The 27326-nt window shown below is 34.6% G+C and overlaps 4 protein-coding genes across 4 annotated transcripts; 3 read left to right on the top strand and 1 right to left on the bottom strand.

The window, feature by feature from the left end:
- Positions 1–460: 460 nt before the first annotated feature.
- On the top strand, positions 461–2951 carry LOC121741702 (agmatine coumaroyltransferase-2-like; the record flags this gene model as incomplete). The annotated part of the gene is made up of 3 exons (XM_042134584.1): positions 461–695; positions 933–966; positions 2006–2951. Coding segments are annotated over 3 exons (1215 nt in total), but the record flags the coding sequence as incomplete, so codon positions are not given.
- A 10258-nt stretch (positions 2952–13209) lies between these two features.
- On the top strand, positions 13210–13769 carry LOC121741293 (zinc finger protein 7-like). The gene has a single exon (XM_042134003.1). It carries the CDS (start codon positions 13238–13240, stop codon positions 13664–13666), a length of 429 nt encoding a protein of 142 aa, XP_041989937.1. The 5' UTR covers positions 13210–13237; the 3' UTR covers positions 13667–13769.
- Positions 13770–21114: 7345 nt separating this feature from the next.
- On the top strand, positions 21115–23280 carry LOC121811120 (probable indole-3-acetic acid-amido synthetase GH3.1). The gene is made up of 3 exons (XM_042211915.1): positions 21115–21458; positions 21555–21656; positions 21803–23280. Exons 1-3 carry the CDS (start codon positions 21169–21171, stop codon positions 23130–23132), a joined length of 1722 nt encoding a protein of 573 aa, XP_042067849.1. The 5' UTR covers positions 21115–21168; the 3' UTR covers positions 23133–23280.
- A 982-nt stretch (positions 23281–24262) lies between these two features.
- LOC121741701 (endo-1,4-beta-xylanase 5-like) lies at positions 24263–27111 on the bottom strand. Its single transcript, XM_042134583.1, has 6 exons — positions 27054–27111; positions 26911–26960; positions 26594–26816; positions 26335–26498; positions 26096–26194; positions 24263–25458 (listed from the first exon to the last, which is right to left on the bottom strand). Exons 1-6 carry the CDS (start codon positions 27109–27111, stop codon positions 24331–24333), a joined length of 1722 nt encoding a protein of 573 aa, XP_041990517.1. The 3' UTR covers positions 24263–24330.
- Positions 27112–27326: the final 215 nt, after the last annotated feature.

Below are 27326 nucleotides of genomic sequence, written 5' to 3'. Positions count from 1 at the left end.
GATAAATTACTTCCAGTGATTATTCATTTTACTTATGTCGTTTTATCAATTAAGTAGAGCATATCTCAATTTGGTGAATTTGTCTTTCTCTCTTGAAAAAAGTTTTATATAAGTACCAAGTACCTTGCATTTAATTATTTACAGGTGTAAAGGGATTTAAGGGTGGTTAAGAAATTAAATGATTCATTATCTATATATATATATATATATATATATATATATAGGAGAGTGTTATATTGCTAACTAAATAATAGCCATTAGATATTTAAATCAAAGGCCTAGATTATCAGCCCCGGAATGTTAATACGATCAACAAAAAAACGTCAATAAAGGTATTAAGGTCAATTTACAACAAATTAGTTATAACTAACTTTTGAAAAATATCTCATAACTTTAAAACGCATATAACTTTCTTGATTTAAATTATTTTTTTGCACAACATATATCAAATTAAAGATAATTTCGCCCTCCAACCCCGCCCAATGCAACCATCGAGCAAGGCCTAAGGAAGTCGTTGGCCGCATATCGTGGGTGGGCCGGGAGGCTCAGCAAAGATAGCAATAGCGATCCTATCATTTTTTTGAATGATGAGGGTGTTAGGTTTGTGGAGGCATCGGTTGATCGCGATCTAGATCAATCCGTCACTTTTAGCCCTTCCGCGACTTTGCTAATGATAAGGCCTATTTCATGCATCGGTTTAGGAATAAAATGTATGCTACTTGATCAGTTTATCGTGCAAAGCGAGTGTTAATTGTGCAGGAATGTCGCTTGACCAAGGGCAACAAGGCCAAGCTGATCAAGTTGGTACAAAAGGCGAAAAAAGCCAAAAATCGGGTGGAATGATCAAGGGGATGATCAAGCAGTTAGGCGGGGACCACGACGTTCTAGAGGAGAAGCACGTGAGGCTGATGCGCTGGATGGTGATCATCAAGCAGTTATCAAGGACGAAGTTCTAGAAGGGGACACGTGCTGATACGTAAGACGCGAAGACGAAGCTGACTCATCATTCTGTTATGGAGGAACGACGACATTCTAGAAGAAGGGCACGTATCAATTGATGAGACGCTCAATCCCAGCAAGGACGATTATTCGCTGCTGATGACATTATCCTAGCTGGAGGTCGTTGCGGCGAGCTTATAAATAGAGGACGTGCCACCATTAGAAAGGGGTTCGAAAAAAGCTCATAAAATAATCATCCTTTTTATCTTCTTTTCTAATTTAGTTTCCAGTTCCAAAGATAGCTTAGTTAGAGAAATGGTCAATTAGAGAGAGAGCGACCGGAGGGAGCGCGACAGAATACTCAATATCTGTTCGGCGCCATCCCAAGTTTCCGACCAAGAGCTTCTCGGCTTTACTCGCTTTCTTATTTCCTGAAGTTGTTAGCTTAGTTTAAATTACGTGTTGTTCCGTAGTTAAAGAATTGATCTTTTTATATTCCGCATGTTCACAACACTGTTTTGAGCATTGAGTATAAAAATCGGAGTTACTTTGTTTTCGTCATCGTATTTACAGTTCCGGTTTTAGTTTCGCTTTTAAGTCTCTGATCTAGTATTTCATTATGTTGAATGTCAAGGTGTTTTTGCGGTTTCGTAGCGTGATTAGGTAGCTAGTCTTTATTTCAACCTGTCATTCACTTGGTCCAATTTCTGTTTCTTCCAGCATGATGAGTGCCTTGATCAAGTAGATAGTTTATTTTTTGCCTAGCGTAATCCAGTAGCTTAAAAACTCCCAACTTAAAGCGTGGTAGCAGTCGACCTCTGTTCACTACTCACACACTCGATACACCGGTTTCTCTATGGGACCGACCTCGTACTTGCCGCTTTACTGTTAAAGTAGTGCGAGTTTGGGAGTTATAAATATATTTGCGGTGGGGACGAGAGAGGACGCCTTGATCAAATGGCAACGACATTTGCTAACTGATCCACTCGGTTCAGTTATCTTCCATATAGCTTGATCCACTTGCGTCAACTCAAATCGCCGCTCACCACCTAAGCATGCACCCTAGTTTGGAGGGCGTGGTAGAGTTCCTTCAAGTTCAGCTCACCAGATTCTCGTGTGGCTCGATGGTGGTGGGCTTCACCACCCACCACCGAGTGGAGGATGGTCATGCCACAAGCAACTTTTTGGTAGCATGGGGGTTAGCTTCGAGGGGACTTGAAATTACATCATTGCCATTTAATGATCTTACAATATTCTCCCCTCGAAATCCCCCTAAAGTTGACTTTCAACATAGAGGGGCGGAATACATATCTAAAAACATCAAGAAAGTGTACCCTTTGATAGATCATAATGTGGAGGACATCGTGGCACACAAAGTTCACTTCACCTCGGAATTTCTCTCCAAGGTCAAAGTTAGGGCTTCTTCGATGAATGGATCGAAGAAGCCTTTTAGCACTTTCGAGAGCCTCTTGGCTCATCTATGGAGAGTTGTTACAAAGGCACGCGGCTTGAATGGATCCGAGACCACCCAACTGAGGATCTCAGTGGACGGCCAGGCACGACTAAACCCTAGGGTTCCAAATGAATATTTTGGGAATTTGGTGTTGTGGGCATTTGCAAAGGCCAAAGTGGACGACCTCTTAGACGCGCCTCTCCCCTACGCGGCCAAGATTTTGCACGAGGCAGTCACGAATGTGAACGACGACTACTTCAAATCGTTCATCGACTTTGCCAATCATGAGGTGAAGGCGGAAGATCTTGTTCCCAATGCAGACACAGAAGAAATGATATTGTGGCCTAATTTGGAAGTTAATAGTTGGTTAAGGTTCCCATTTTATGATCTTGATTTAGGAAGTGGAACGCCATACATATTCTTGCCCTCCTTCTCGCCCATAGAGGGGATCATATTCCTTCTCCCCTCCTTCGCCGGCGATGGAAGAATAGACGTTTTCGTTCCTTTATTTCAAGAAAATTACAAAATTTTGAAAGAAATTTGTTATACCTTAGAATAGAATTAATATTGCACATTATCGTTCCTCTATTTCAAGAAAATTACAAAATTTTCAAAGAAATTTGTTATACCTTAGAATAGAATTAATATTGCACATTAATAATGGGTTTTATATTTTGGATAATGTATACCACTTGTAAGGTATAGCTTGATACCCTCTACATGTAACTTTGTGTTAGGAATTGAAACAATTTGTTTCTGTTATGAAAAATACTTTGTGATATTTGAAAAAGGCTATTTTCTAGCTACTATTTGAAGGTTGTGTTGTGTCCTCCACGTAGGGAAGTAAGATCTGGTGCATGCAAAGTTGAAAACAGTTTCAACTTTCAAATAAAGAATAAGAAGATAGAAGAATATACTCAAACATGCTCTCAAGTTATTTGGCTAACTAATTATTACCTACCACTACTTATTTAAATAAGTAGTTAAGTACTAGTATATGGTAAGATCCTTTGCTGGGGTATCTTTTTGTATTGTCCTCTACCGTTATGTAGCTCATTAAAATTGTACAAATGATACTATTCCAATTCAGAGCCTTTTATTTATTTTTAATTTCTAGATACGAATGTCAAACGCAGTCTGAAATTTTTGTTATCCAAACTGTCATCTAAAGCAAAAAAAATGTAAATATAAAAGGGCAAAAAAAAAGTATGAAACCAGTACAAAAATAGTACTTCAAGTATAATAAACTCTTTCACCATAATCCTCTAGTGTAATTAATTTTCACGAGATACTGCAAATATGTAAATAACATTCATCAGATACAATTTTTTGTAGTTGACTCGATATATATATTGTTTCTCTATAGGTTTGATACATTTTCTCTGTAGGTTTGATACATCCCATGAATCTTTTAATAATATATAGTTATTAAATTTAAATATGATTTGCAATATCTTTCCACTCACTTGAAAATAATAAAAAAAATAACACAGCAAATTGACCAATATCTGAGTTATTATCTTTATTTATCTTACATTAGTGTTTGTTGTAAGCAACATGATATAATGTAGATGATTAATTTATGATATCTCACGATTATTTTGCATGAATTGCAACGTCTTACATCTTTTGAACAAAATTACAAATTAATTAAGTTATAAATCACACTTCTTGTTTTCCATCATTACATTATTTACATACCAAATTGATTGGCAATTTGGCACACTGCAACTTAAAGAAGCAAAACGGCAAACTTATATCTAGTTTATTTGAACGTGGTAGAGATCGATTTTGACTTTGCATTGATATCGTGACATGCATTTGACTATTTGAGCAAATTATGTTTGGTATGGTTTTGAATTGCTGGTCAGAAATATGCTGAAATAAAAGAAATTAAATAACTTGTACTTGTTATAAGCATCAGAAGAGGACCATATATATATATATGGATGCATTCAAATTAATGTGTAAAAAACTATTAAAAAGGAAAACTAATTTCATCCATTGATTAGGTGTGATCTGATGGTTGACATGGAAGCCACTTGCAATTTAAAAATTAATAAAATAATCGAAAAGGGTAAAAATGGTAAAGCTCAATTGTACATGACTTCGCTACATGATGTAGTTATATTTGTACATCATGTTCTATTAGTACATGATGTTAATGTATGAAAATGGTATTTTAATGTACGAGCCTCACACATAAATGTACGAAGGTGACTGAATAATGTACACATTATCATAGGTATATTGTACATTATTATCCGACTCATGCTTTTGTGAATTTGTAGATGCTATATAGTATAGCTTCCATCCACAAAAGCATGAGTCGGACGATAATGTACGATATACCCATGATAATGCACATTACGTACATTATCATGGGTATATCGTACATTACTATCCGACTCATGCTTTTGTGAATTTGTAGATGATATATAGTATAGCTTCCATCCAAAAAAACATGAGTCGGACGATAATGTACAATATACCCATGATAACGTACATTATCGTACATTATTATGGGTATATCATACATCACTTATCCAATAATGTAGCATCGTATTAATTCCCTTAGGGCCGAAAGTTAGCATCATTTACCAAGGGTTTAGTAGTCCATAGGGCTAGGGTGTAGTACCATCATATTAACATAACGTTCACTAGCCGGAGGAAGTTAGATCCAGTCCCCTAGGGTTAACTTATCCATATGGCTAGGGTATAGTATCCACAAGATTACCCTAGTGAACGTTGTGTTACTGAGTCAGTACTATACCCTAGCCTCATGGATTGCTAAACCCTTGGGAAATGGATATAACTTTCGTCACTCATTCAATAAATTATAATCTACATTACATAGAAGGGACATATACATTAAAACACATTAATGTATACATTAGGTTAATGTACTAATTCATATAAATGATGTAACAGTAATATACCCAAATTGTCTTTTAATGTACGAAAATGGTATAATAATGTACGGCGATGCTTTTAATCATAGCCATTAGATTAATAGATCCAAGGGATTATATTAGTCATATATTTTATACTAGGGGGTGATAAGGAGGGTAATGCACTCCTATATATATATATATATATATATATATATATATATATATATATATCAATACACGACACATAATATGTCAATACAATGCTTGTACAATGTCAATATGAAATTGTATTGATATTGTCATGTCTTTGTGTTGATGTATTTCATACACCGTATTGACATTGTGTTTCTAAACCCTAAATTTGATATTTGTTATTATCTTTTTAATATTAAAAAAGAAAAATAAAATTACACCTTAAACTATAGACCACAAGATTTCTCAAATCTTATTGTCTTAAATTAGTTGTAGTTAGCAATTAAATGATGAGGCAACAATTGATCACTCCTCAACTAATAAAACTATACGGCATACTTACATTTTGTAAAATATGCGGCATATTATTTAATTATATAATGTCCGGCTAAAAGGCCAACTAATTAAGATATTATACAATAATCCATTCGGCACATTTAAGTGATGATGAACTTGTTAGTACGTACTCCCTCCGTCCCATAATAATAGTCATACTTTACCATTTTGGTTCATCCCATAATAAGAGTTGCATTTCAATTTTATCATATATGATAAGCAGATCACACATTCCCCTAACTTACTTTACTCACATTTTATTATATAATTAATATAAAAAAATGAGTCTCATATTCCACTAACTTTTCCAAATCACTATTCTTTACATTTCTTAAAACTCATGCTCACAATAAAAGTGACTCATATTGTAGGACGAAAGGAGTATAAGTTAATATTTAAAACATCGAATCTCATGTCATACTATTATTATTTTAAGCTCGCGTTATTGCTAATAAAAGTAATTAGGGTATATTATCACGAGTCCCTGTAATTTATAAGAAAATGAAATTATTGATAAGGAGAACTTTAAGACAATTAATTGAAAATTTAAAGCTAAAAAAAGTACGTAATTACTAATCCCTCTCTTCGGCGATTATGAGCCCCATTTTTCTATTTCGGTTCGTCCACGAATATGAGCACTAGTTCATTTTCACTATAAATGATAATAAACTATACATTTCACTAACTCATTACACTCATATTTTATTTAAAATTAATACTAACTGAGATTCATATTCTATTAAATCTTTTCATCAATTTTTCATAAAACATGTGCCGACAAGAAATAAAACTCCTAGTAATGGACGAAAGTAGTACATTATATAATTAAAAAGTTTGAAACTTTTAGTAAATGAAATAGACACAAATTGAACTCTATATACTTTCCTAGTAGTACTATGATTTACTAGCAATTTTTTTAGGGACGTTAGTATGAAAATATAAATTATGTCTCCAAAACAAAACTAAAAAATGGGGACACGTGTGGGGAAAAATGAGTGAAAGGACAAACAGTCTTTTCACAAATAATTAATGTATTTAAATGAAAAATGCAGATCTATTTCTCCAACACAGTCCTCGTCTCACGATCTTCTCCTCTTCAACTTCCAAAGCAATATGCATTTGACCACATTTCTTGATGCTCGTTTTCTATATTTCAAAGGAACTTTATTTTATTTTTTAATCGGCTCAGCGCTATCGTTAACTTTTTTAATGTGCATATTTGAAGTTGGTAACTGCGCTGTGTGCGCTCACATTAAAGCGATGAATGGATTCTGATTTTCATTTCTCTTTACAAATGTCAAATAGGGATCTAATTATGCAACAAGGGCAGGGCATATTCATTCATCCCTGATACAAATAGTCTGATAATGACTATCTTAATTAGATGTACATACAAATTACTACGTACAGTATTATAATTAGTGGGAGGGAGGAGTATGATTAATTATAAGTTGAATGGAATCATAAAGTAGGATGATTAGTGTAAGCAAGTTTATCTGAAATTTGAATAAAAATGGAATCATTGGTGTGATGTATATCATGTAATCAAAGTTATATCAATTTTTTATTGCTGCATCATATATAACTCTATCCAAACCATGGAGAAAACAAAAAAGCTATTGCATCATAATACAACCAATACTTTACAAACGTGCGGGCTTTCTGTGAGCTGTCCCATGCTACCTTCCGCCGTTCTTGTCAAGATCGCTAATAGGTTCTTTGTGAGTCAAATACTGTTGTTTCGTGATACTTAAATGTTCATAAAGGAACTGGAATTTTCCCTTTTCTGAATCCTCGTATTAGTGTAACTAAGTGCAATCGCCCATGAGATAAAGGTTGGGGTATGTTGTTTTATGTAACTTTGTTGAATTTGGTTGATAAAGAGATTTGGAATGATTGGGAATTTGGGATTGATAGGGAGGATTGGAAAAGATGGGTGATTTCAGCAACGCTTCCCGGCAATCAAAGGTTTTATGTATCTGTGTCAATATTATATGTTCAGAATACTGCAAATTGAACATTTTCTGGGAATGCCTTATTTATCAAATGTTCAAGAAATTACTTGTATGCTAATTAATGAAAGAGGTTTGATTAACATGGATGGCAGTAGCTTCTTTCTAATTCCTTTTTTGCTATAGCGCAAACTGTTTCACTGAAATCAAGGAGATTCAAGTCTTGTAGTTATACTCATTAATCTTGGTGGTCTTGTATACCTAAAAATGGAACTGAAGGAACTAATTTTATGTGGCTTGTCCTTATCCAAATTGTGTAAGTAGAAGGATGGAAAGATCTTAATTCTTAATCACAGTTCCATACAGACTCTGGCGTGATTAGATTGGAGTTTCACACTCACTTTCTCAATGTCTCTTTTGCACCACTATCTTATTCACAAGTAATAAGTGGCTCTACATAGTTCATACTGCGCCCCCTGCCTCACGGTGCTAAACACCTCAGCAAACACTTAAGTTAGAGCTCTTTTATACTCCCTCCGTCCACAAGAATATGCACTATATCCTTTTTAGTCCGTTCCACAAGAATATGCACTTTTAGATTTTGGAAACTCTTTTCTTTTTAATGAGGTGAGACCCATTCCCCAATAACAATACTTTAATTATTTTTTCTCTATACGTCTCTCTTTACCAATTTTGCATTAAAACTCGTGCCGAACCCAAAGTGCATATTCTTTGGGGACGGAGGGAATAAAAGTTAAACACAGTTTCAGACTGTTTCTCTGCTATTGTCATTTACTCATCTTACACTGTCGCAGGTACTTGAATGTATTTCTAGGTCTTGTGCAGAAGGAGCTCAAAGATCTGGGTCTTGTCGTTAGGGGTGTCTTCCTGGAACTTTTCCTCATTACATAGGAAAAACAAATAAAGATATGTCCTTCCCTCCTTGCCTTTGCTGACTGAATTGCAATTACTGGCTCAATGTCTTAAATTCTGAGACACTCAAAAAGTGCTGCATTATGTATATGCATGCATATGCTTGACCTGTATATTGGAGTTTGAGTCATGATGCTCTTTAAACTTGTGTTTTTTCTACACCACTCTACCATTAGTTATACGTCTAGTGCTGGCTGGCTGGGATGTCAAACTCACCACTCTCTTAAGCTGTTTTGTTTTAATGATCACCATTTTAGTGTTGAATTCTACTAGTTACTCTATATAGCAGGGGCCTAGGGTGACTGTGTGGCATCTATTTTAGAGTCCTCTAAGATGGTTTTACTTCCATAACTTATGGTATATTCGACTAAGCTTGCCTTCATCTCATGACCAGTAGTTTAGCTATATCCGCCAGTTGCATAGACAGGGAATTGGTTAAGAAGGTTGGGTGCAATTTGTGATGTAAAGAGGATTAGAGAATCGTCTTGTCAGTTGCAGAATATAATTCAATCCATAAAATAAAGTACTGTTGTTACTAAACTTTAAAGCTTGACATGTTAGATGTTTCCTGGAGTGGGAATCCATAAAAGTAACTACCTATACCCAAATAATATAATCATATACTGTGTAGCCACCCACATATATGGATTCAAATTCAATTATATTTTTACCATAATAAACTTCCCAGCAACTTTTATGAAGTCCTGAGGGAATTAATTACCCAAATATTGCTCAACTTGAAATCTTGAATTTCAAGAAAGAGTTTTCCTTTCATGTACTTTTGAATATTGACAAAGACTCAATAGGAAGTATAGTTTTATAGGAGATTATTTCTGATGCCTTCCCCACCAATAATTATGCCATACACATGATAAAGTTTATACTATATCTTGTCTTGGAGCGATCGAGTTCATTCGTACATCATCAATAACATATATAGGTTCTAGACATGTTGTTAGGACTCAGGTCTCCAAATAAAAGAACCAAAGGAGGTCAGATCAAACCTATTTATTTTTTGGTATTTGTATTTTATTTGTGAAAGTGTGGGAGGCCAATTACTATTGGGGAACAAAATGGGACCTTTCAGAATCATGCATGGTATATAAGTATAACCAATTAAATAAATAAATGATAAGATAACAAGCAAAAAAGGTTGGAGATGGAGAGGTGAAGAACTAAGTGCAACTTAGTTGGTAAGATTCTTATAGTTATACTCTATCCAATAGATTGAGGGTTAGAGTCAATGAGGGTAAATGATGAACCGGTATTTATATTGTTATAAAATTATTGCAACATCACATGAGTTTCTTTCTATGTAGTACTATCATTTATTTATTCACGGTATTTATAGTAGGGGTAGCAAATCGTGCGTGTTGTGTCATTATCGTGTCGACACGATAACGACACGACAGGACACGATAACAACAAACACGAACACGAACCGTTAAGAAAACTCCAAACACGAACACGAACATGACCCGCTACCCTCAGACACGAACACGACGCGAACCCATTAGCGACACAAATCATTTCGTGTCAACACGACACGATAACAACACATATATGACATGATACAATAACGACACTATAATAATAATATTATAATATATTAATATTATTTCTAATATTAAATTTTAAATTTTAAATTTAAAATTTTAAAATAAATAATAAAATAATAATATTATAATATATTAATATTATTTCTTAACGTGTAACACGAACACGGCACGAAGTTTTTGTGGTACTATCGTGTCGACACGATAAGGACACGAACCCAATAAGCTTTGACACATACCCATTAATTTCGTGCGAATTCGTGTCATGTTATCATGTCGTGCCAAAAATTGTCAGCCTTAGTTTATAGTATCAAAGCTATGTTTGTGTGGATGCTGAGTTGATAGAGATGAATGAAATTGAATATTAGTATAGTAATTAATTAGGGCAATGCATAAAGCAATGATGTGGAAATCTGACTTTGAAGTTGTGGTCTTGACCTAGTGGAATTCCCAAGTGTTCCCATTTATGGCTTAAAACCAGACAACTCTTGGTGTTCAAAACAGAAAAGTAAAGTCTAATCGTCAAACATAGGAACGTCGTTTGTCTAGAGCACAAGATCTGTTCTGTAAATACTAATTTTATACAGATAATCTTGCAATAATTTGTAAAGATCTGATGATATTTTTGTCAAAATATATATAACCGTATAAGTAAAGTGAAAAATATAATCATTATCAAGCCTCTTGAATTTTGCATATTCGATTAAGAATTGGAATGACTAATATTATCTCTCATTTACTTATCCAAGATGTAGGCCCAATGATAGTGCTAGTGAAACCTTCAAACTAAATTTTACATAAAATGTGGAAAGTCCCTTCGGGAACACCAAACGATGAGACCTCATGTTTTTAATAAATCAAAACTATTTTTTCAATAATCATAAAATATACTAGGAATCTACAATGAGACAGAAAATTCCATAATTTGATAGTACATATATATATTTATAAAATGCTAAAAAAAATTCGACTACTCACATCCTTGTGCATAAAAAAGCTCTTAAATCTTAGTAGTAAGTACTATTGACATTTATTAGTATTTTTTTCTTTATGACATATACTTCTAAGTTTTAACTAAATATATCATGCATATAACAGCTCTTAAATCTTAAGCATAAACATTATTTACATTTATTATTTATAATTCTAATTAAATATATCATACATACAAAAGGTCTTAAATCTTAAGCATTTAACACTATTTACATTTATTATTTAGAAAATTCATCAGTAAAAATTAGTACTACATAATATAAAAATTACTTAATTAAAGTAAAAATAAAAAATACATAGTTAAAAAAGAAACGAAAACAATGCATAATTAATTCAATTAATATGTTGAGTAATAATAAAAAGGTAGTACATAATTTAAATTCTAAATATCGAAAATTACATAATCTAAAAAATATAAAAAGATTAATTTTTATTGTTTAAAAAATTGTTATATAAAAAAGAAAATAGAAAAGCCATATGGCAACTTGACTGACTAACCAATTTGTGTGCTTAGGCACAAATTTAAAAGAAAATTCATGTGCTTGACATTCTACATCAACGTGATTAAGGTGCTAAGCACCTAACCGCAGGGGCGTAGCCAAGATTTTGTTGTAGGAGGGGCAAAATTATGTATAGGAAATTTTTATATATTTGAGCAACGTCATTTTGTGCAAGTTTAAACATATATTTGAACATTTATAATAAATGTATAAAGGTAAAGAAGAATTGAGGAGGGGCATTTGCCCCACCTTCTAATCGGCAAGATTCGCGCCTGCCTAACCGCGTGCCTATTCTCACCCAGAGCACCGGGATGCACATGATGAACTATTATCATGTGGAAATGATAGTTCCGAGGTTCCGAGTCATCACATGGAAATGATGAACTATTATCGATATTTTTAAAAAAACTTTAAAATTTCTTCTTAGGTTGCAAGTACAATACTATCTCAACACAACAATTATTCACACGAAAACTAATTAATTACATATACTGCCAACAATAGGCGCGCCACACGTAGATTCTCATGTTTCCAGCACAGATCTAATTAAAGAAAACTGGTTTAAATGCTACATAAATATTTTGTTTACCTAATTCTCAGTAACACTTTTGTTTCTTATACAACAGCCATAACAATTAACAATGAAATAATTAAAACGTTGAGCTGGAGTTGATGCATTTATTTAGACACTAAAATTAAGAAATACTACTATGTATTTAATGGGTTAATTGGAGAAGAATAAAGTTGATAAATGAACAAAAGATAAATACCAATTGAAGAGAGGCTAAATTAGAAAAAAGAACAAAGTAAACGTATTGATTTGTACCATAAAAGAAAATAAGTCAACTATACGGACGACCAAGAAAATGAATACGAGTCAACTGCTTCCACCAATTTACACTATATCCGAAAATAATTAAATGTATTGTGTTTGTATCGTAAAAGAAAATAATTCAACTGCAATGGATAACCGACCAACAGAATGTATACGAGTCATACTCTTTCAACCGCACGTACTACCTCCAATTTACGCTACATCCGGAAATAATTAATACTATTATTATTTTGGTTCCATCATTCCTCTAGAATAAAACATGATATCTACTGGCTCAGAAGCTTGCAGATAAGTTTTATGAATTAATTAGACATAAATATAATCCCCCAATTATTAAAGATGGCACAAAAACATGTAGTAGGCAAGAATATATGATGGCAGGCAATATATAGATAAAGTAGTGAGTTTGACATGACTAGAAATGGATCCAATTAAATGTCCATTGATAGTCAACCTTTAGCTTTTCCAAAGAGCTCCAATGGAAGTTGATGTAGATAGAGTATTAGTGGGGAATCTCAATCTCAACAGCATACATACATAAAGTCATTAACACATAGTCACATAGTTAACAACTCTATATATAACACCCTCTATAGCCCAATGTAGTTGCTCTCATTCAACAAAAACCCTAAATTATTACTTAGTACTTCAAAGATGGAAGAAGCACAAAAGCAAGATGAAGGAGGGTGGCTAAATTTGAGTGTGACTAGCACTACTAGTCCTCCTCCTCCAACAGAAGCAAGGAAGACGTTCCCGTGCAACTTCTGCAGGCGAAAATTCTACAGCTCGCAGGCGTTGGGAGGGCACCAGAATGCTCACAAGAGGGAGAGAGGTCTTGTCAGACATTATCAGACAGGAAGGATTGTGATGGCAAGATCACTTGGTGTGCAAGCTCACTCTCAGATTCACAAACCGCCTGTATCAGGCCGTGCTGAGGAGGGAAGGCCGAGCTATGGAGTGGGAGTTCATGTCTTGTACGAAGCAGCGGATCATGCAGTTTGGCCGGGGAGTTTCAGATTCGGACATCAACAGGCGAAGGAGGAGGAGGAGGAAGATGTTCTTGATTTGAATCTTAAACTTTGAAATTATTTTGTGTTGGAGTAAGAATTAAGATTACTTGTAGTATTTGAGTGATGTAACATGTACTCTTTCAATAAGTTAAATCTATTGAAATACTACTTCAGAATTGTAGATGTTGCACATTTTTTTTCCTTTATAGGATCAGTGCCCTTAACAATGTACTGTATATTATTTAATTAAAAATAATACTTATCATGTTGGTTTAAATTAATCCCTCTTTGTTTGAAATCATCACAACCAAAAATTTGAGGTTATGGATATTAATTAAGAAACTAGAAGCGGGAGTCTGAAAATGATGGAAAGTCAAGAAAAAAGTTGTGAATGAAAAAGACAATGAAATGGCTGGATTTGAGGGTTCCACACCTCACATTAAATTATCCAATTCACACTCAGCTTAGTTAATGAAAGAATTTGATTTGGGTCATGTACTAATTTACTTATTTATTTTGTAGTACAAATTCGGAATCATGGATTCATAATTCATAAGAAATGAGTGTTATGTATGTTGAGAGTGACATTCAATATTAATCACATTCTATTTTAATTTAATCTTTCACATGTTTGCATTTTCGAATTTCAAGTCTTCAACTCTTCTTGATTTAACATTTAATTATTACATGTGCATTTTGAGGAACAATATATAACTCATAATGGGGCAACTACACTTTGTCTTCTTCTCAGCATACAAATATTTTTGGGGTGGTCCGAGCATTATTATTATTGATTAATTTTATTTTGCTTTGTAGATAATTTAATTGTTATAGAATAGGAGTATGTTTGAAATTAACATAATTTTATTTTACAGTCTCTCAATATTACCAAGCCGAATTATATATACAAATTCGAAAAAAATAAAAAATACAACCTCAACATATTATTGAAAAGGAATAACGCTGCTGCTCATGAGAAGCGATCATTTTTTTATATAATATTGGTATCGAATATTATAAATAAAGATAAGACTTAAAAAAGCCGATTTACGAAAAAAGCAAAAAACTATTGACCTCAAAAAGATTAACATGTTTCCAAAATAACACATAAAGATTAAAGATAAACCCCTTATTACATTAATGGGGCCCAACTGGCTCTTATCCCACCATTAATGGCTACTTTCCTACAACTCCAAATAGGAAACAACCTATTCATTTTCCCTCTTTTACCAACACAACTTTTATTCCTCACCTTTTTTTCTTTCTTTTGATGGAACATAAGTTGTTACCTTCAAGTACAAAGCTCTTCATTGCAATATATTTATAATATTTTTTAATATAAAGGTGAGGTGAGGTCTCTCTATATTGTATCTTAATTTTCATAATCTGTATCTTTAAGGGTAGTTTCTAATTTTTAATTTAATAATTTAATATTTTAAGTCATATATTCGAATATTTACCGAGTAACTTCTGAATCTGTATTTATTTATTTAGCTTTTCATAAGTTAAATAAATATATAAAATTAAAGAATAATAAAACTGATGAAATGATATGAAAAAATTGAGTTGTACTCTTTCCATCATAATTCCTTATTAGTTTCTCCCACTCAAGATGTTCATTTTCTATATTTAATAAACTCCTCTCTCCTTTTTCTTTATTAAAATATTAAACTACATTTGTCACTATTTATTTTATCTAAAATCTCGTGCCACTAAAGAATATAGACATTTTAAGTAGGACGGAGGGAGTAGCTGAATTTGGGTGAAATTATAGTTACTTGTGGTTGAATGAAATATTGACGTGAGTGCTAAAAATTGGAGTTGTGGCTAAATTTGAGGTTGAATATGGGGTTGGGGCTATGTTGTGTATGATCTTATAAATAGATTATTTTAATTTATTATTTATCTTATCCAAATTTATATTTTTATTTATTTTAATTTATACGAAATAGAGGTAATTAGCAAACCCATAATGAGAATCGTCTCTGTATACAAATAGAGTGTCGATATCTGAAAAAAAGAGTTTAATTTTTTCAGCGGCCCTTTTTAGGTCCAAGCCCAGAATGAATGTAATGTAAGCCTAGTACATTCAAATAAAACAAATACATTTATTTATTTAGTCTTATCTCTCTGTTAATCTAGCATCCAAATGATAAATAGATAATTTCATTTATTTAGTCCCTCTATATTGGTCTTTATAATTGGTTAAACATTTTACGTACTAATAAGTCCGGACTAGTAATTTTTATTCGTTCTAGATCCCAATTCTAAAGCTCAAATTCTCAATTTAAAGTCTAAAAAAATTAAATAATCCGCTCCTCCATATATACTGATATTATTCGGGATGATTAATTTGTAATCACTAATATCATGAAATTAGTATGCGGCGACAAAATTCGCATAAGCATCAATACAACAATACACATCAAAATTCAACAACTTGAATCATGAACCGTGAAATCTAAAATTTGAAATGATGAGGTTGTCACATCTATATTGACTTAAATTAATCAAATTGTATATTTTATTTATTAATTAACATTAATAATGAGTTGTAATCAAACTCAACCAATCTATTGTCAACCCATTCACTTTGGGCCTTAGCCCACGTGACAAATACAGAACCCGGGTTTAATTTATTAACCAATAAATAAAAACTAAAAATATGAGAACCAAAATTCGAATTTGCTATCATAATTAATACTACACACGTTTGTTTTTTGTTTTTTTGTTAAAGAAACACGTTTGTTTCTTTTCTTATAACAGTACAGTACGAATCGCTTTTTGAAAAATTAAAATTAAATATGTTGTTCGACCAATCAATTCTGTGATTAATTTGATGGAACAAATCGATAAAAAGAAAAAAAAGAAGTGCAACTACCTTAGGAAATATGATAGACCCACTCGTGCTCAATTTGTCCTTGAAATTATTTGTACATGCATGTAACGACTTCGACACTTGTTTGTCTGTTTCAATTGGTGATAGATACTGCCTTCTACCAAATATGATTGATGTTCACAAAATTCTATCACCACACGATATTTCTTTTTTGCAAATCCCACTTTTTATATTTTGTTTGATTTTTTTTTTGCAAATCCTACTTTTTATATTTTGTTAGATATTATTGTACTCCAAAAGTGAATTCCTCCCCAAAAGGCTCTACCCTTAAGGAAGTAAAATAACGGTTTAATCTTAGTCTAATTCATAGTGAAGTGATCGTATACCTAATGCGTGTAAGTGGTCATCATAATAGATGAAAACTATTTACACTATATACTCCCTCCGTTGTCTCATAGTTGAGTCATTTTTTCATTTCAAAAAGTTTCCTTATAGTTGAGTCATTTCCATATATAGTACAATAATTTTTTTCTCTTTCTTATTTTACTCTCTCTTACTTTATTTTCTCTACTTTATTCACTTTCTACTTTATTCTCTCTTTTATTTTTTTTATCTATTTATTTAGCACACCCAACATTTATTTCTTAAACTCCGTGCCGAAAAGTTTCATCTCAATTATGAGGGAACATTGGGAGTACTATTTTATTATTATTATTGGTTGCACTCTATGGAATTTAGTCCCAAATTTTGTGACAGAAGTTTACGTTTCACATACTCTTGTAAATATTTTGAATTTTAACCAAAATTATTTATTAATATTCAGTTTCATATATTTATTCAAATTGCAATATTTTATCGAAACTCTTAAAATTATACTACTTCAAAATAAGAAAACTACATTGTTTAAATTCTTGAAATTAATTAATTAAAGTAAAAATAATTACCCCTAGTTAATTTGATATTATAATTATAAATTACATTAATACTCCTACTAGTTAATCGCTGATATGATCTTTTAAGAGTAGGTAATAAAAGTTAACAAATGAATCGGATTTTATTTGAACAAATTTGCCTTCTTTTTTAAAGGAACAAATTTAATTAATTGTGTACTATAATATTTTTTCAATTAATTAAACATGTATATGATCTTTCTTTTTCTTATGCGAAACATTAATCTCGTTAGTATCGAAATATATATATTTAGATCCTTTTCGCACGTGTTTACATGTTTCTGAATTTACACCCGACATCTTATAAAGTTGTTCCAGTCACAAGATATGTTACAGTAATTTAATATCCGATTAATTATTAAAAAATTACATAAACATACCGTATACTAGGGTCATCTTGAGATTTTTTAGCTTAATTGAGAATTGAGATGCATTTTCAGCACTCATCCACAACATTTTTGAAATGTCAACTGCAAGTAGATTATGTCAACTCGGGGTATTATCGTCAATAGCCTGCACATCAAATGTCAATAGCATGTACATCAAATGTCAACAACTTATAGTTGATATTATATGTGTATACTTGATATGAATGGTATATGTAGTTGACATTATATGTGTGTAGCTGACATGAATTGTAGTATATGTAGTTGACATTATATCTGTGTAGTTGACATGAATTGTATATATAGTTGACAAAAAAAATTTAAATGAAAATTTTAAAAAAATTTAAATTAGAAAAAAGTATTTATTAAATAAAATGTACTATGAAATTGCCATTCTACCCTTTCATAATTAATTAATCTAAAAATATTTTTCATGTGGCAAATTCTGGACCACTCATTTCATAAAAATAAGTGGTTGATAATGTATCTCAATTAGGCTAAAAAATTTTAATTGATCACAATTGTAGTATAGTATATATATATAGTCATAATTTTATTATATTATGGACTTTTGAAAGAAGAAAGTGACTGATCATGCTATACTCTGCATCTGCAATGAATGAATGTCTTGTTTTATAGCAAAAGCAGCATCTGTGAAATATACCCCACTTGTTTCCTATATATGTCCGAGCAAATAATCTATCATAAAAAACTATTATAGTCATATTATGGAAAGAATTGGAAAAATAAGAACGAGTGAAGCTAACACTTCAATAATTGGTGTGGAAAATTGAGGTGGTATACACACAAGCATCTCCTCAAAATAACATACGAGTCTAAGCAATTTACATTGATGGAGTACACAATACTTTATTTGTTTTTTTGTTTAACCAAATGTATTTATCGGCAGATCCAGTAATTATTTCTCGTGCAAATTTGTAGGCACCTCGAAAGATAAGATAACTGACCCATGAATTTAAAGTTGCTTCATATCCAAAAGATAGAGATCAATCCACTGACCACTTAGCTAAGAATGAATGAGTTTTATGTCACTCGACCAAATCCCTTGGGTTAATACACATGACACTTTGATTAAACATGTGATTTATAATTATAGCATATGATCAATATGGTGTATTGGTGTACCGCACAAATTATTGTTATTTTAGAATGATAATTAATAAATATAAAAAAAATCTTTAAACCACCTTCATATCTTTGATTTTGTTTTTTTTCAAAAACGTCTTTGTTAATGTGTCATTTTTTTATTTTTTTTCCTCTCCGTGTTTTATTACGAAGATAATATCTATGAATTTTGTTCAAAATCTGATCAGTCTTATAATATTTGAAAATTTAATATTAAATCACTAAGTTTTAGTCTTTCACAATTACCTTATCCATGTACAATACGAGATCTTTGATGATGTTTAAAACGACATTGTTTAATTTGAATAAGAAAACAAAAGAAATAGTACTAATATTTATTTTAATGAAACAATATCGTTTCGAGTTGAAAGACTTCATTTTGAATACAAATAGGACAACTGAAAATAATTGAAATTTCATTGTTTTCAAAACATTACGGAGCTAAATAGATGTTGACCAAAGTTCTTGATTGAAATGAATATTATCTTTTATTACAATGTCTACAAATGTCCAATTATCCATATATATGTATATCTCGAGTAATATTTAATTACTCCCATAGTATATAATACCATACCACAATAAGATGAAACACCCCTTATCCTATCCAAAATATTGTTCTAGTCTTTGTGGCGATTATCCGTGTGAATATAAAACTCAGAGAAAACGTGCAAAAATAAAACTCATAATTGTCTAGTTTAAATTTCTGATAGACTAGAATTTAGATAAGAGAAGTCCACAGTTACTGTTCCTCAAAATAAGTGTTTGGTCTGAGCAAGAAATTGCTAATTAATTACGTGCATAATCATGCATTGATGCCTTTGTAAAATATGCCTAATTTACTTTGAATTTTGAGTAATTTTCTAATGCAACATCGCTTTCAATATTAAGCTTATGGTATTTTTCTAGTGCAAGCGTCGCTTTCAATATTCAAATTAAGTTGTTATTCCTATTTTTTTGCATTATCTACTCATCAATTTTACAAAGTTGAATAATTATAGGAAAAATATAAACATGCCGAACACGTTATTATTTAAGATTTTTTGTGATTTATTTTGAAACCGTATCTATTTATAAACAAGCTGAACACGTTATTATTTAAGATTTTTATTTATTTATTTTGACACCGTATCTATTTGGTTACTAATGAACTACTATAACTGAACCAAATCAAGGTGATCATTCGATTGATTTGGTTCAAATCAAGCAAAAATCCATGATAAATTATGACTGCATCCATATATAGCACTTAAAATTGAGATTAATTAAATCCCGCCCAAGTACATATATATAGCTATTAATCTCAATATAAATATAAAAGTAATATATCTTGACACCAATAATTTCATACTTTTACCTCCACTAAGAAAAAAATCAACCGGTCTACATAAATATTGACCACCACCACTTTCATATATGTTGACCACCAATTGTTGTGAAATTATTTGGGATATAGGACATGATAATGGCGTACAGAAATTGTCTGAGCCAGACTGCATGTCACTATTGTTGCTATAGTAGTCAGCGTTTGAGCTAAAATATTAAAAATAATTTAGGGGACAAAAATGTACGTAGTAGGGGAGTTGAAAAGGGGCATTAAATAGATTTAAATGAATAAATTTTACCATAATAGATTAGTATTCCATATAGAGTGATTATTGTCGACAAATATAATACCGCTTTAAATGAGAATGATGATATTTGACGGAATACAATCTTATTACCAACTCATATCTTAAACATCCTTGGATGAGTTCACTATTCACCAATACATTCATAATAACCTTCGAGCATTAAACTTCTATTATATTTTAGGCTATTTTTATATCTTTTAGAGTTGAATCCACTTCTTATTACAAAATTTTGTTTGAATTCAAACTATTTTAATGTCTATTTTACACCTGACTATAAAATTGACTTTTATTTTCTTTGACTTCTCTTTTGCGAATAAACATAATAAATAAAACTGGCACAAGATTGGCATGACATGGCACAGTGGACCCTACCTGTCCCCTTTAGCTTGTACAGAGCGGGCCCGGCATGTACACGTTCCCCCCTACACGACTCCACAACGCTTACGTCACCCTATCCCACCTCACGCATAGCCTGACGTCACGCAGTAATTCTGCTCCCAATATTTTTTGTATAAATAGACTCGAATCCCCTTATCCCAATCTCACTACCCCTCTCTCTCTCTCTCTCTCTCTCATTCATACATACATACTCTCCTCCAAAACAGCTCGAAACTAATCCAATGGCAGCTGACTCAACTGCGAAAAATGCAACGGCTCTTCAGTTTATCGAAGAGATGACGCGAAACGCAGACGCCGTGCAGCAGCGCGTGCTTGCTGAAATCCTGGCCCAAAATTCGGAAACGGAGTATCTCAAGGGTTTCGATCTCGGCGGCGCCACCGATCGGGAGACGTTCAAGTCAAAAATCCCGATGATGACCTACGAAGATATCCAGCCGTTGATTCAGAGGATCGCCAACGGCGATCGCTCTCCGATCTTATCCGCTCGCCCCATCTCTGAATTCCTCACCAGGTATATAATGCCAAAAGTTTGGCATTCGTGCATTATTTTGTCTTTTGAAGTTTTTATGTTTGGTTTTGGTTCATTGATTTATTTATGTTTTTGCAGCTCTGGAACATCAGCTGGTGAAAGAAAACTGATGCCTAGCATCAAGGAAGAATGGGATCGCCGTCAGCTTCTATATAGTCTACTCATGCCTGTTATGGACCAGTAAGTAGGAGCATATAAGAGTACTATAAATCCCTCTGCTATTAATTTTTTTTAAATGAATTGAAAAAGTTGGGGCAAATTTATAGTAAAATAGTAGTAGAAATGAGATTTCTATTGACTAACATATTGCATAATTGATGGAACAGATATGTGAAAGGACTGGATAAAGGCAAGGCGCTCTACTTCTATTTCATAAAGGCCGAGACCAAGACACCGAGCGGGCTACTAGCCCGACCCGTGCTCACCAGCTATTACAAAAGCGACCTCTTCAAAAACCGACCCCACGACCCGTTCAACGTCTACACCAGCCCGAACGAAGCCATCCTCTGCGAGGACAACTCCCAAAGCATGTACGCCCAGATGCTCTGCGGCCTCTACGACCGCCTCCAAGTCCTCCGCGTCGGGGCAGTCTTCGCCTCCGGCCTCAGCCGCGCCATCAGCTTCCTCCGGCTAAACTGGAAGCAGCTCTCCCACGACATCCGAACTGGGTCAGTCAACCCGAAATTCACCGACCCGCCCCTCCGCGAATGCTTGGCCCGGATCATGCGGCCCGATCCGGAGCTCGCGGATTTCATCACACGTGAGTGTGAAAAGGACACGTGGGAGGGGATTGTGACAAGGATTTGGCCTAATGTGAAATACCTTGATGTCATCGTCACCGGCGCCATGGCTCAGTATATTCCGACGCTGGATTACTACAGTGGCGGATTGCCGAAGGCGTGCACTATGTACGCATCATCAGAATGCTATTTCGGGTTGAATTTGAAGCCAATGTGCGACCCGTCGGAGGTGTCTTACACAATCATGCCGAACATGGGCTATTTCGAGTTTTTGCCGATCGGCGGCGGCGACCTCGTTGAGCTCGCCGCCGTTGAGGTGGGGGAGGAGTACGAGATTGTGGTGACGACCTACTCGGGGCTGTGCCGTTACCGCGTCGGCGACATTCTCAGGGTGACCGGATTCCATAACTCGGCGCCGCAATTCCGATTCGTGCGGCGGAAGAACGTGCTTCTGAGCGTGGATTCTGACAAGACGGACGAGGCGGAGCTGCAGGTGGCTGTGGAGAAGGCGTCGAAGATTTTAACGAAGATGAGCGTGGTGGAATACACGAGCTATGCAGAGACGAAGACGGTGCCGGGGCATTATGTGATATACTGGGAGCTGATGCGGGGTGGGGCCCCCGAGGAGGGGGTGGTGGAGCGGTGCTGCCTGGCGATGGAGGAGGAGCTGAACGCGGTGTACCGGCAGGGGAGGGCGGCGGACGGGTCGATCGGGGCGCTGGAGATTCGATTGGTGAGGAGTGGCACGTTTGAGGAGTTGATGGACTATGCACTGTCTAAAGGGGCTTCGATTAATCAGTATAAGGTGCCGAGGTGTGTTACCTCGGCTCCTATTCTGGAGCTGCTCGACGCGAGGGTTGTGTCGAGCCATTTCAGCCCCGAGGCGCCGCGGTGGAGCCCGGAGCGCCGCTTCTGAGGAGTTGGTTCGAATGGATTGAGAATAAGAGCTACTTATGTTTAAAGCTACGATGTTTGTGTTTTTTACCATTATGTTCGTAATTGTTTTGCGTTATATGGTTAATTAATGAATAATGGAGCATTTCATTATCGTTTACTTGCTTCTTTTTTGATCCACATGGTTCAAGATTGTAATTTGATCAAGGGTGGTATTGCCAAATCAAAATTATGGAGATATTGATCAAATTAAAAATTTATTAAGGGTGGTATTGCTTTCAATAAAAATATATATTGGCGCAAAAAACAGAAAAAGAGAAGTGAATTAAGGGCATGAAAAAGGTTGCATGTAAAAAGAATATGGAAGTACTGTACTAATTGGTTAGATTTCCTTATTTGAAAAGGAATTGGATGTGCCCCTTACGCTATACTAGATTATCAATTTATCATGATCTCTACCAATCACCTGCAGCCACTACATAGCAAAAGAGATTAACAATTTAAGATCTATTATAATTTGACTATTTTCCTCGAAAATGCAATAGTTTTACACATCAAATATTTATTTTCAAGAGGAAAAATTTGTCCTTATCTTTTAATTGAAAAAGACTTAGGTGCGCGCTACCGCAACTTGTGCGCACCTCTATTCAAAGCATAATATTGATGACATTAATTATAAATTAATACGCTTAATATTGTACTCGCATTTGCGCTTATCATGTTCTGTACGCACTTGAGACTAATCCCCTTATAATTATAACAAAGTGATTTCGGGAAGCAACTGAATTCTAGATTTATAAATGTATAATCATCCCAACATCTTTATTTAAAATTTTAACTTAGCTCTGATTTCAGTAATTTTTTTTAAATCCGTTGAGGTTTAAGTAATGACTTCATAGCAAAACTCAAAATCTTTACAACGGGCCATGCCAATCTAAAATTACTTTTTCTGGCTTGGATTCCCATGCTGGAAATGCCCCTCTACTTCTATTTTGGTTTTGTTCCATTCTTATGTGGAACTGTTTTTCAGGGCTGAAATTTATTTTCTTATATGTATGGTATTTTTAGATTTGTTTCTCAAAATGAAAACTCAACCATCAATGCAGTTTTACACAATGAATGATCATGTTGATGTATTGAATATAATGGAATAAAAGTTTTATTAAAAACTATTCATACTTATTCCCCTAATCAGTAGTATAATGCATACATATATATATTTATACAGTAATGTTAAACCGAAAAACAGGTGACGCTTTCTCCGGCACCAAACTGATCGCTTTAACACTACAAAATCCCTCTCCATTAGGGTGAGTAACCTTAGCCTCATACTCGCCGTGAAACACTGAAGCTTCAAAGAATCCCTCCGCATCAGTCATCCCACTAGCCTCCTCCTCGGCCGCCGCCTTGAACCTATCCACCACGTCACCGGTCGCCAAATTCCTAAAATTATTATCCGTCAAGCACATCCGGTAGCACCCCTGCGGCCCCCACGCCGACCACAGCACGATCCCCTTCACCGCCCTATGCGAGTGCAGCTCCCACATGATCGATTCCAAATCCCGCGCCTGATCCGGCCCGGGCCCCACGTCCAGCTCCGTCACCCAAATCGGAACCTTCGCAGTCGCCAGGATATCAATGGCCGACCTCATGTACGGCAAATTCGCAAATCTGAAATGCCCCTGCACCCCAATGCCTATGGTCCCCTTAAACCCTCCCTTCCATATCCCGTTGAGCTTATCCAAATATCTCCGCGGCGAGGAGGCCGCGTCGCTGCACTCCTCGATGGTGTTGTAGTCGTTTAAAAACGGAACCGTTTTGGGGTCATCCCTCTGCGCACGGAGATAGTACTTGAGGGAGGCGCCCTGGCCGAGCCTGCTCTCGAAGAAGTCGAAGTGGAGATTCTCGTTCATCACGTCCCAGTGGATCAGCTGCCCTCTGTAGCGCCGCGTCACGGAGTCGACGCGGCGGTCGGCGGCGGCGCGGAGGTCGTTGGTGGAGAGGCTGGGGACCCAGGAGGGCTGGCGGGAGGGGTCGTCCCAGAGGATGTTGTGGCCCCGGACGGAGATGCCGTGGGACTTGGCGAACTTCATGAGGGCGTCGGAGACGGAGTAGTCCTCGGCGCCGCGGGTGCGCTCGGTGGAGTACCACTTGAGCTCGTTCTCGAAGACGGTGTAGTGGAACCGGGACGTGAACCAGTTCTGGTACGCCGTGTTTCCGAGGATGTTTTGGTTGATGGCGCAGCCGAGAGGGAAGTTAGATCGGCGGAGGCTCATTGAGACGGTGGCGTTTCGGATGGGGCGGTTAAGTTGGTCCATGGCCTGGAACTTCACCTTTGTCTTCCGCACCTGCAAATTTAAATTTTATTATGGTCTGGAACCATAAATTTATGATATTACTACTATCTTCATCCACGATTATAAGTCCTTTTAAGAAATGCGAATTTGAAAAAATTACTTAAATGTGAGTTGCATTTGAATGTGATCTACACATAAAAATGACAAAAAGAAAATCATATTGTCAAACAAAGGTAATAGTAAAAACTAAAATATTGAACAAATATAAATACTAGTAAGAAATGGACTACTGAGTGTACTGTGCATTTTATATTTAATGCATGTCTCCAATATCAAAAGCATCATTTCTCTTTTTTTTTTTTGGGGTAAATGGAATTCACTAAATTATTACACCCATATAAAAAATTATCAAAATGAGATTCATATTACACTATTTTTTTTAAAACTCTCGTAGAGTCAAAACAAGTTACTCCTATATTGCGAAGATATGGAGTAGTATTTGCTTTTGGCGATAGAATTTAGACAATTGAATTAGATGAATATGCAATACCTAATTCTAAATTTCAAACGTTTTTGTGGTACTATAGTAGGTATGAATTGCTAGCTCAATTTTCAAATCCAAACCCTCAATTTCATGATACCAAACACTAATGTAAATCACCTTGATGCTTTCATCATTTCTTTATACCTTCTGTATGTTCAGATCTTGGTGCGATTTCCACTCTTCTTGAGTAAATGGCTGTAGTGACACACTGTCTGCTCTAATATCTATGGTTGAATTTTCACACTGTCATTAAATAAGAAAATTTTGACAATCACCAACTACTCTAGTATATGTAATCCAACCAAATTTTAATTAAATCCATGTGTTCAAAATTTATATTGTTTCCAAAAAAACCATCAAAGAAAAAAAGAAAATGAATGAACCTGAAAATAGAGTTGGGCATGGCCAGAAACATCAACAACCAAGCCACCCTTGAGCATGGACCAGCAGCCCTCTTTTGCAGACACCCAGCCCGCGATTATCGAGCCATTGGCTGTCTTGAAAACCGCTGCTACATCAGCGCTGCCTTTGCTTACTTGCAGCCAAGCTTCATAAAATATCAACCATTTTAATCACTTTCCATCACAACTTAACAATTGCTATAAAACATTTTATTTAGAAATCAATTAATCTTAATTTTACCAGAAAATGTGTAAAGCTTATCCTTGTCAAAATCAAATTGTTGGGAAACACTATGGTGGGCTTGGTTTCGAGCAGTGGCAGCAATATATTTGTTGCCATCGTTGGCTTTTTCATGCCTTATTTTCGCATAACCAAACGACGTCCATCCATTCAATCCCTCATTGAATTCTGGATTCACCACTATACCTCCATTGTAATGAGGACTCAGAGGCTTCTCCAAACACTGAAAATATAAAGAAAATAATTTTTTTTTATCATTTAAATTGTTTTCTACTAATTTTTTCTCACACACACAAACACATGTATAAATGACTTGCCTCATGTGTGTAACTGTGGTCATAAGGCACAACAGCATAAACTTGAAGACCTGAATGGACTTAATTAGTTAGTTTAATTTTGTGTTTTTCAATGATATGAAATTCCACTACAAAAGGAGAAGATAGAGTCAGATGAGTTTTACCAATGGCCTGAATCAGGATAAAAATGGCGAAGAAACAATAATTTAAATGATTTGCCATTGTTGATGCTAATAGAATGTTTCTTGGTAATGCCATGTACGGACTGTTTATATAGACATAAACATTTCAATCATATTTTAAATAAATCATATGTGGATTACACAATCTAGATCTTTTGGTTACTTGAATATTTTCCACATGTGAAGAATCAAATTTTGGTGCAAAGAATATTAGTTTGAGCAAGATTTCGGTTAATTGTCTTATACGGAGTATTT

This window comes from Salvia splendens, chromosome 7 (genome assembly GCF_004379255.2).
Source record: "Salvia splendens isolate huo1 chromosome 7, SspV2, whole genome shotgun sequence".
Lineage (NCBI taxonomy): Eukaryota > Viridiplantae > Streptophyta > Magnoliopsida > Lamiales > Lamiaceae > Salvia > Salvia splendens.
The sequence above is the reverse complement of the archived record's forward strand: the minus strand, read 5'-3'. Positions and strand labels throughout refer to the sequence as shown.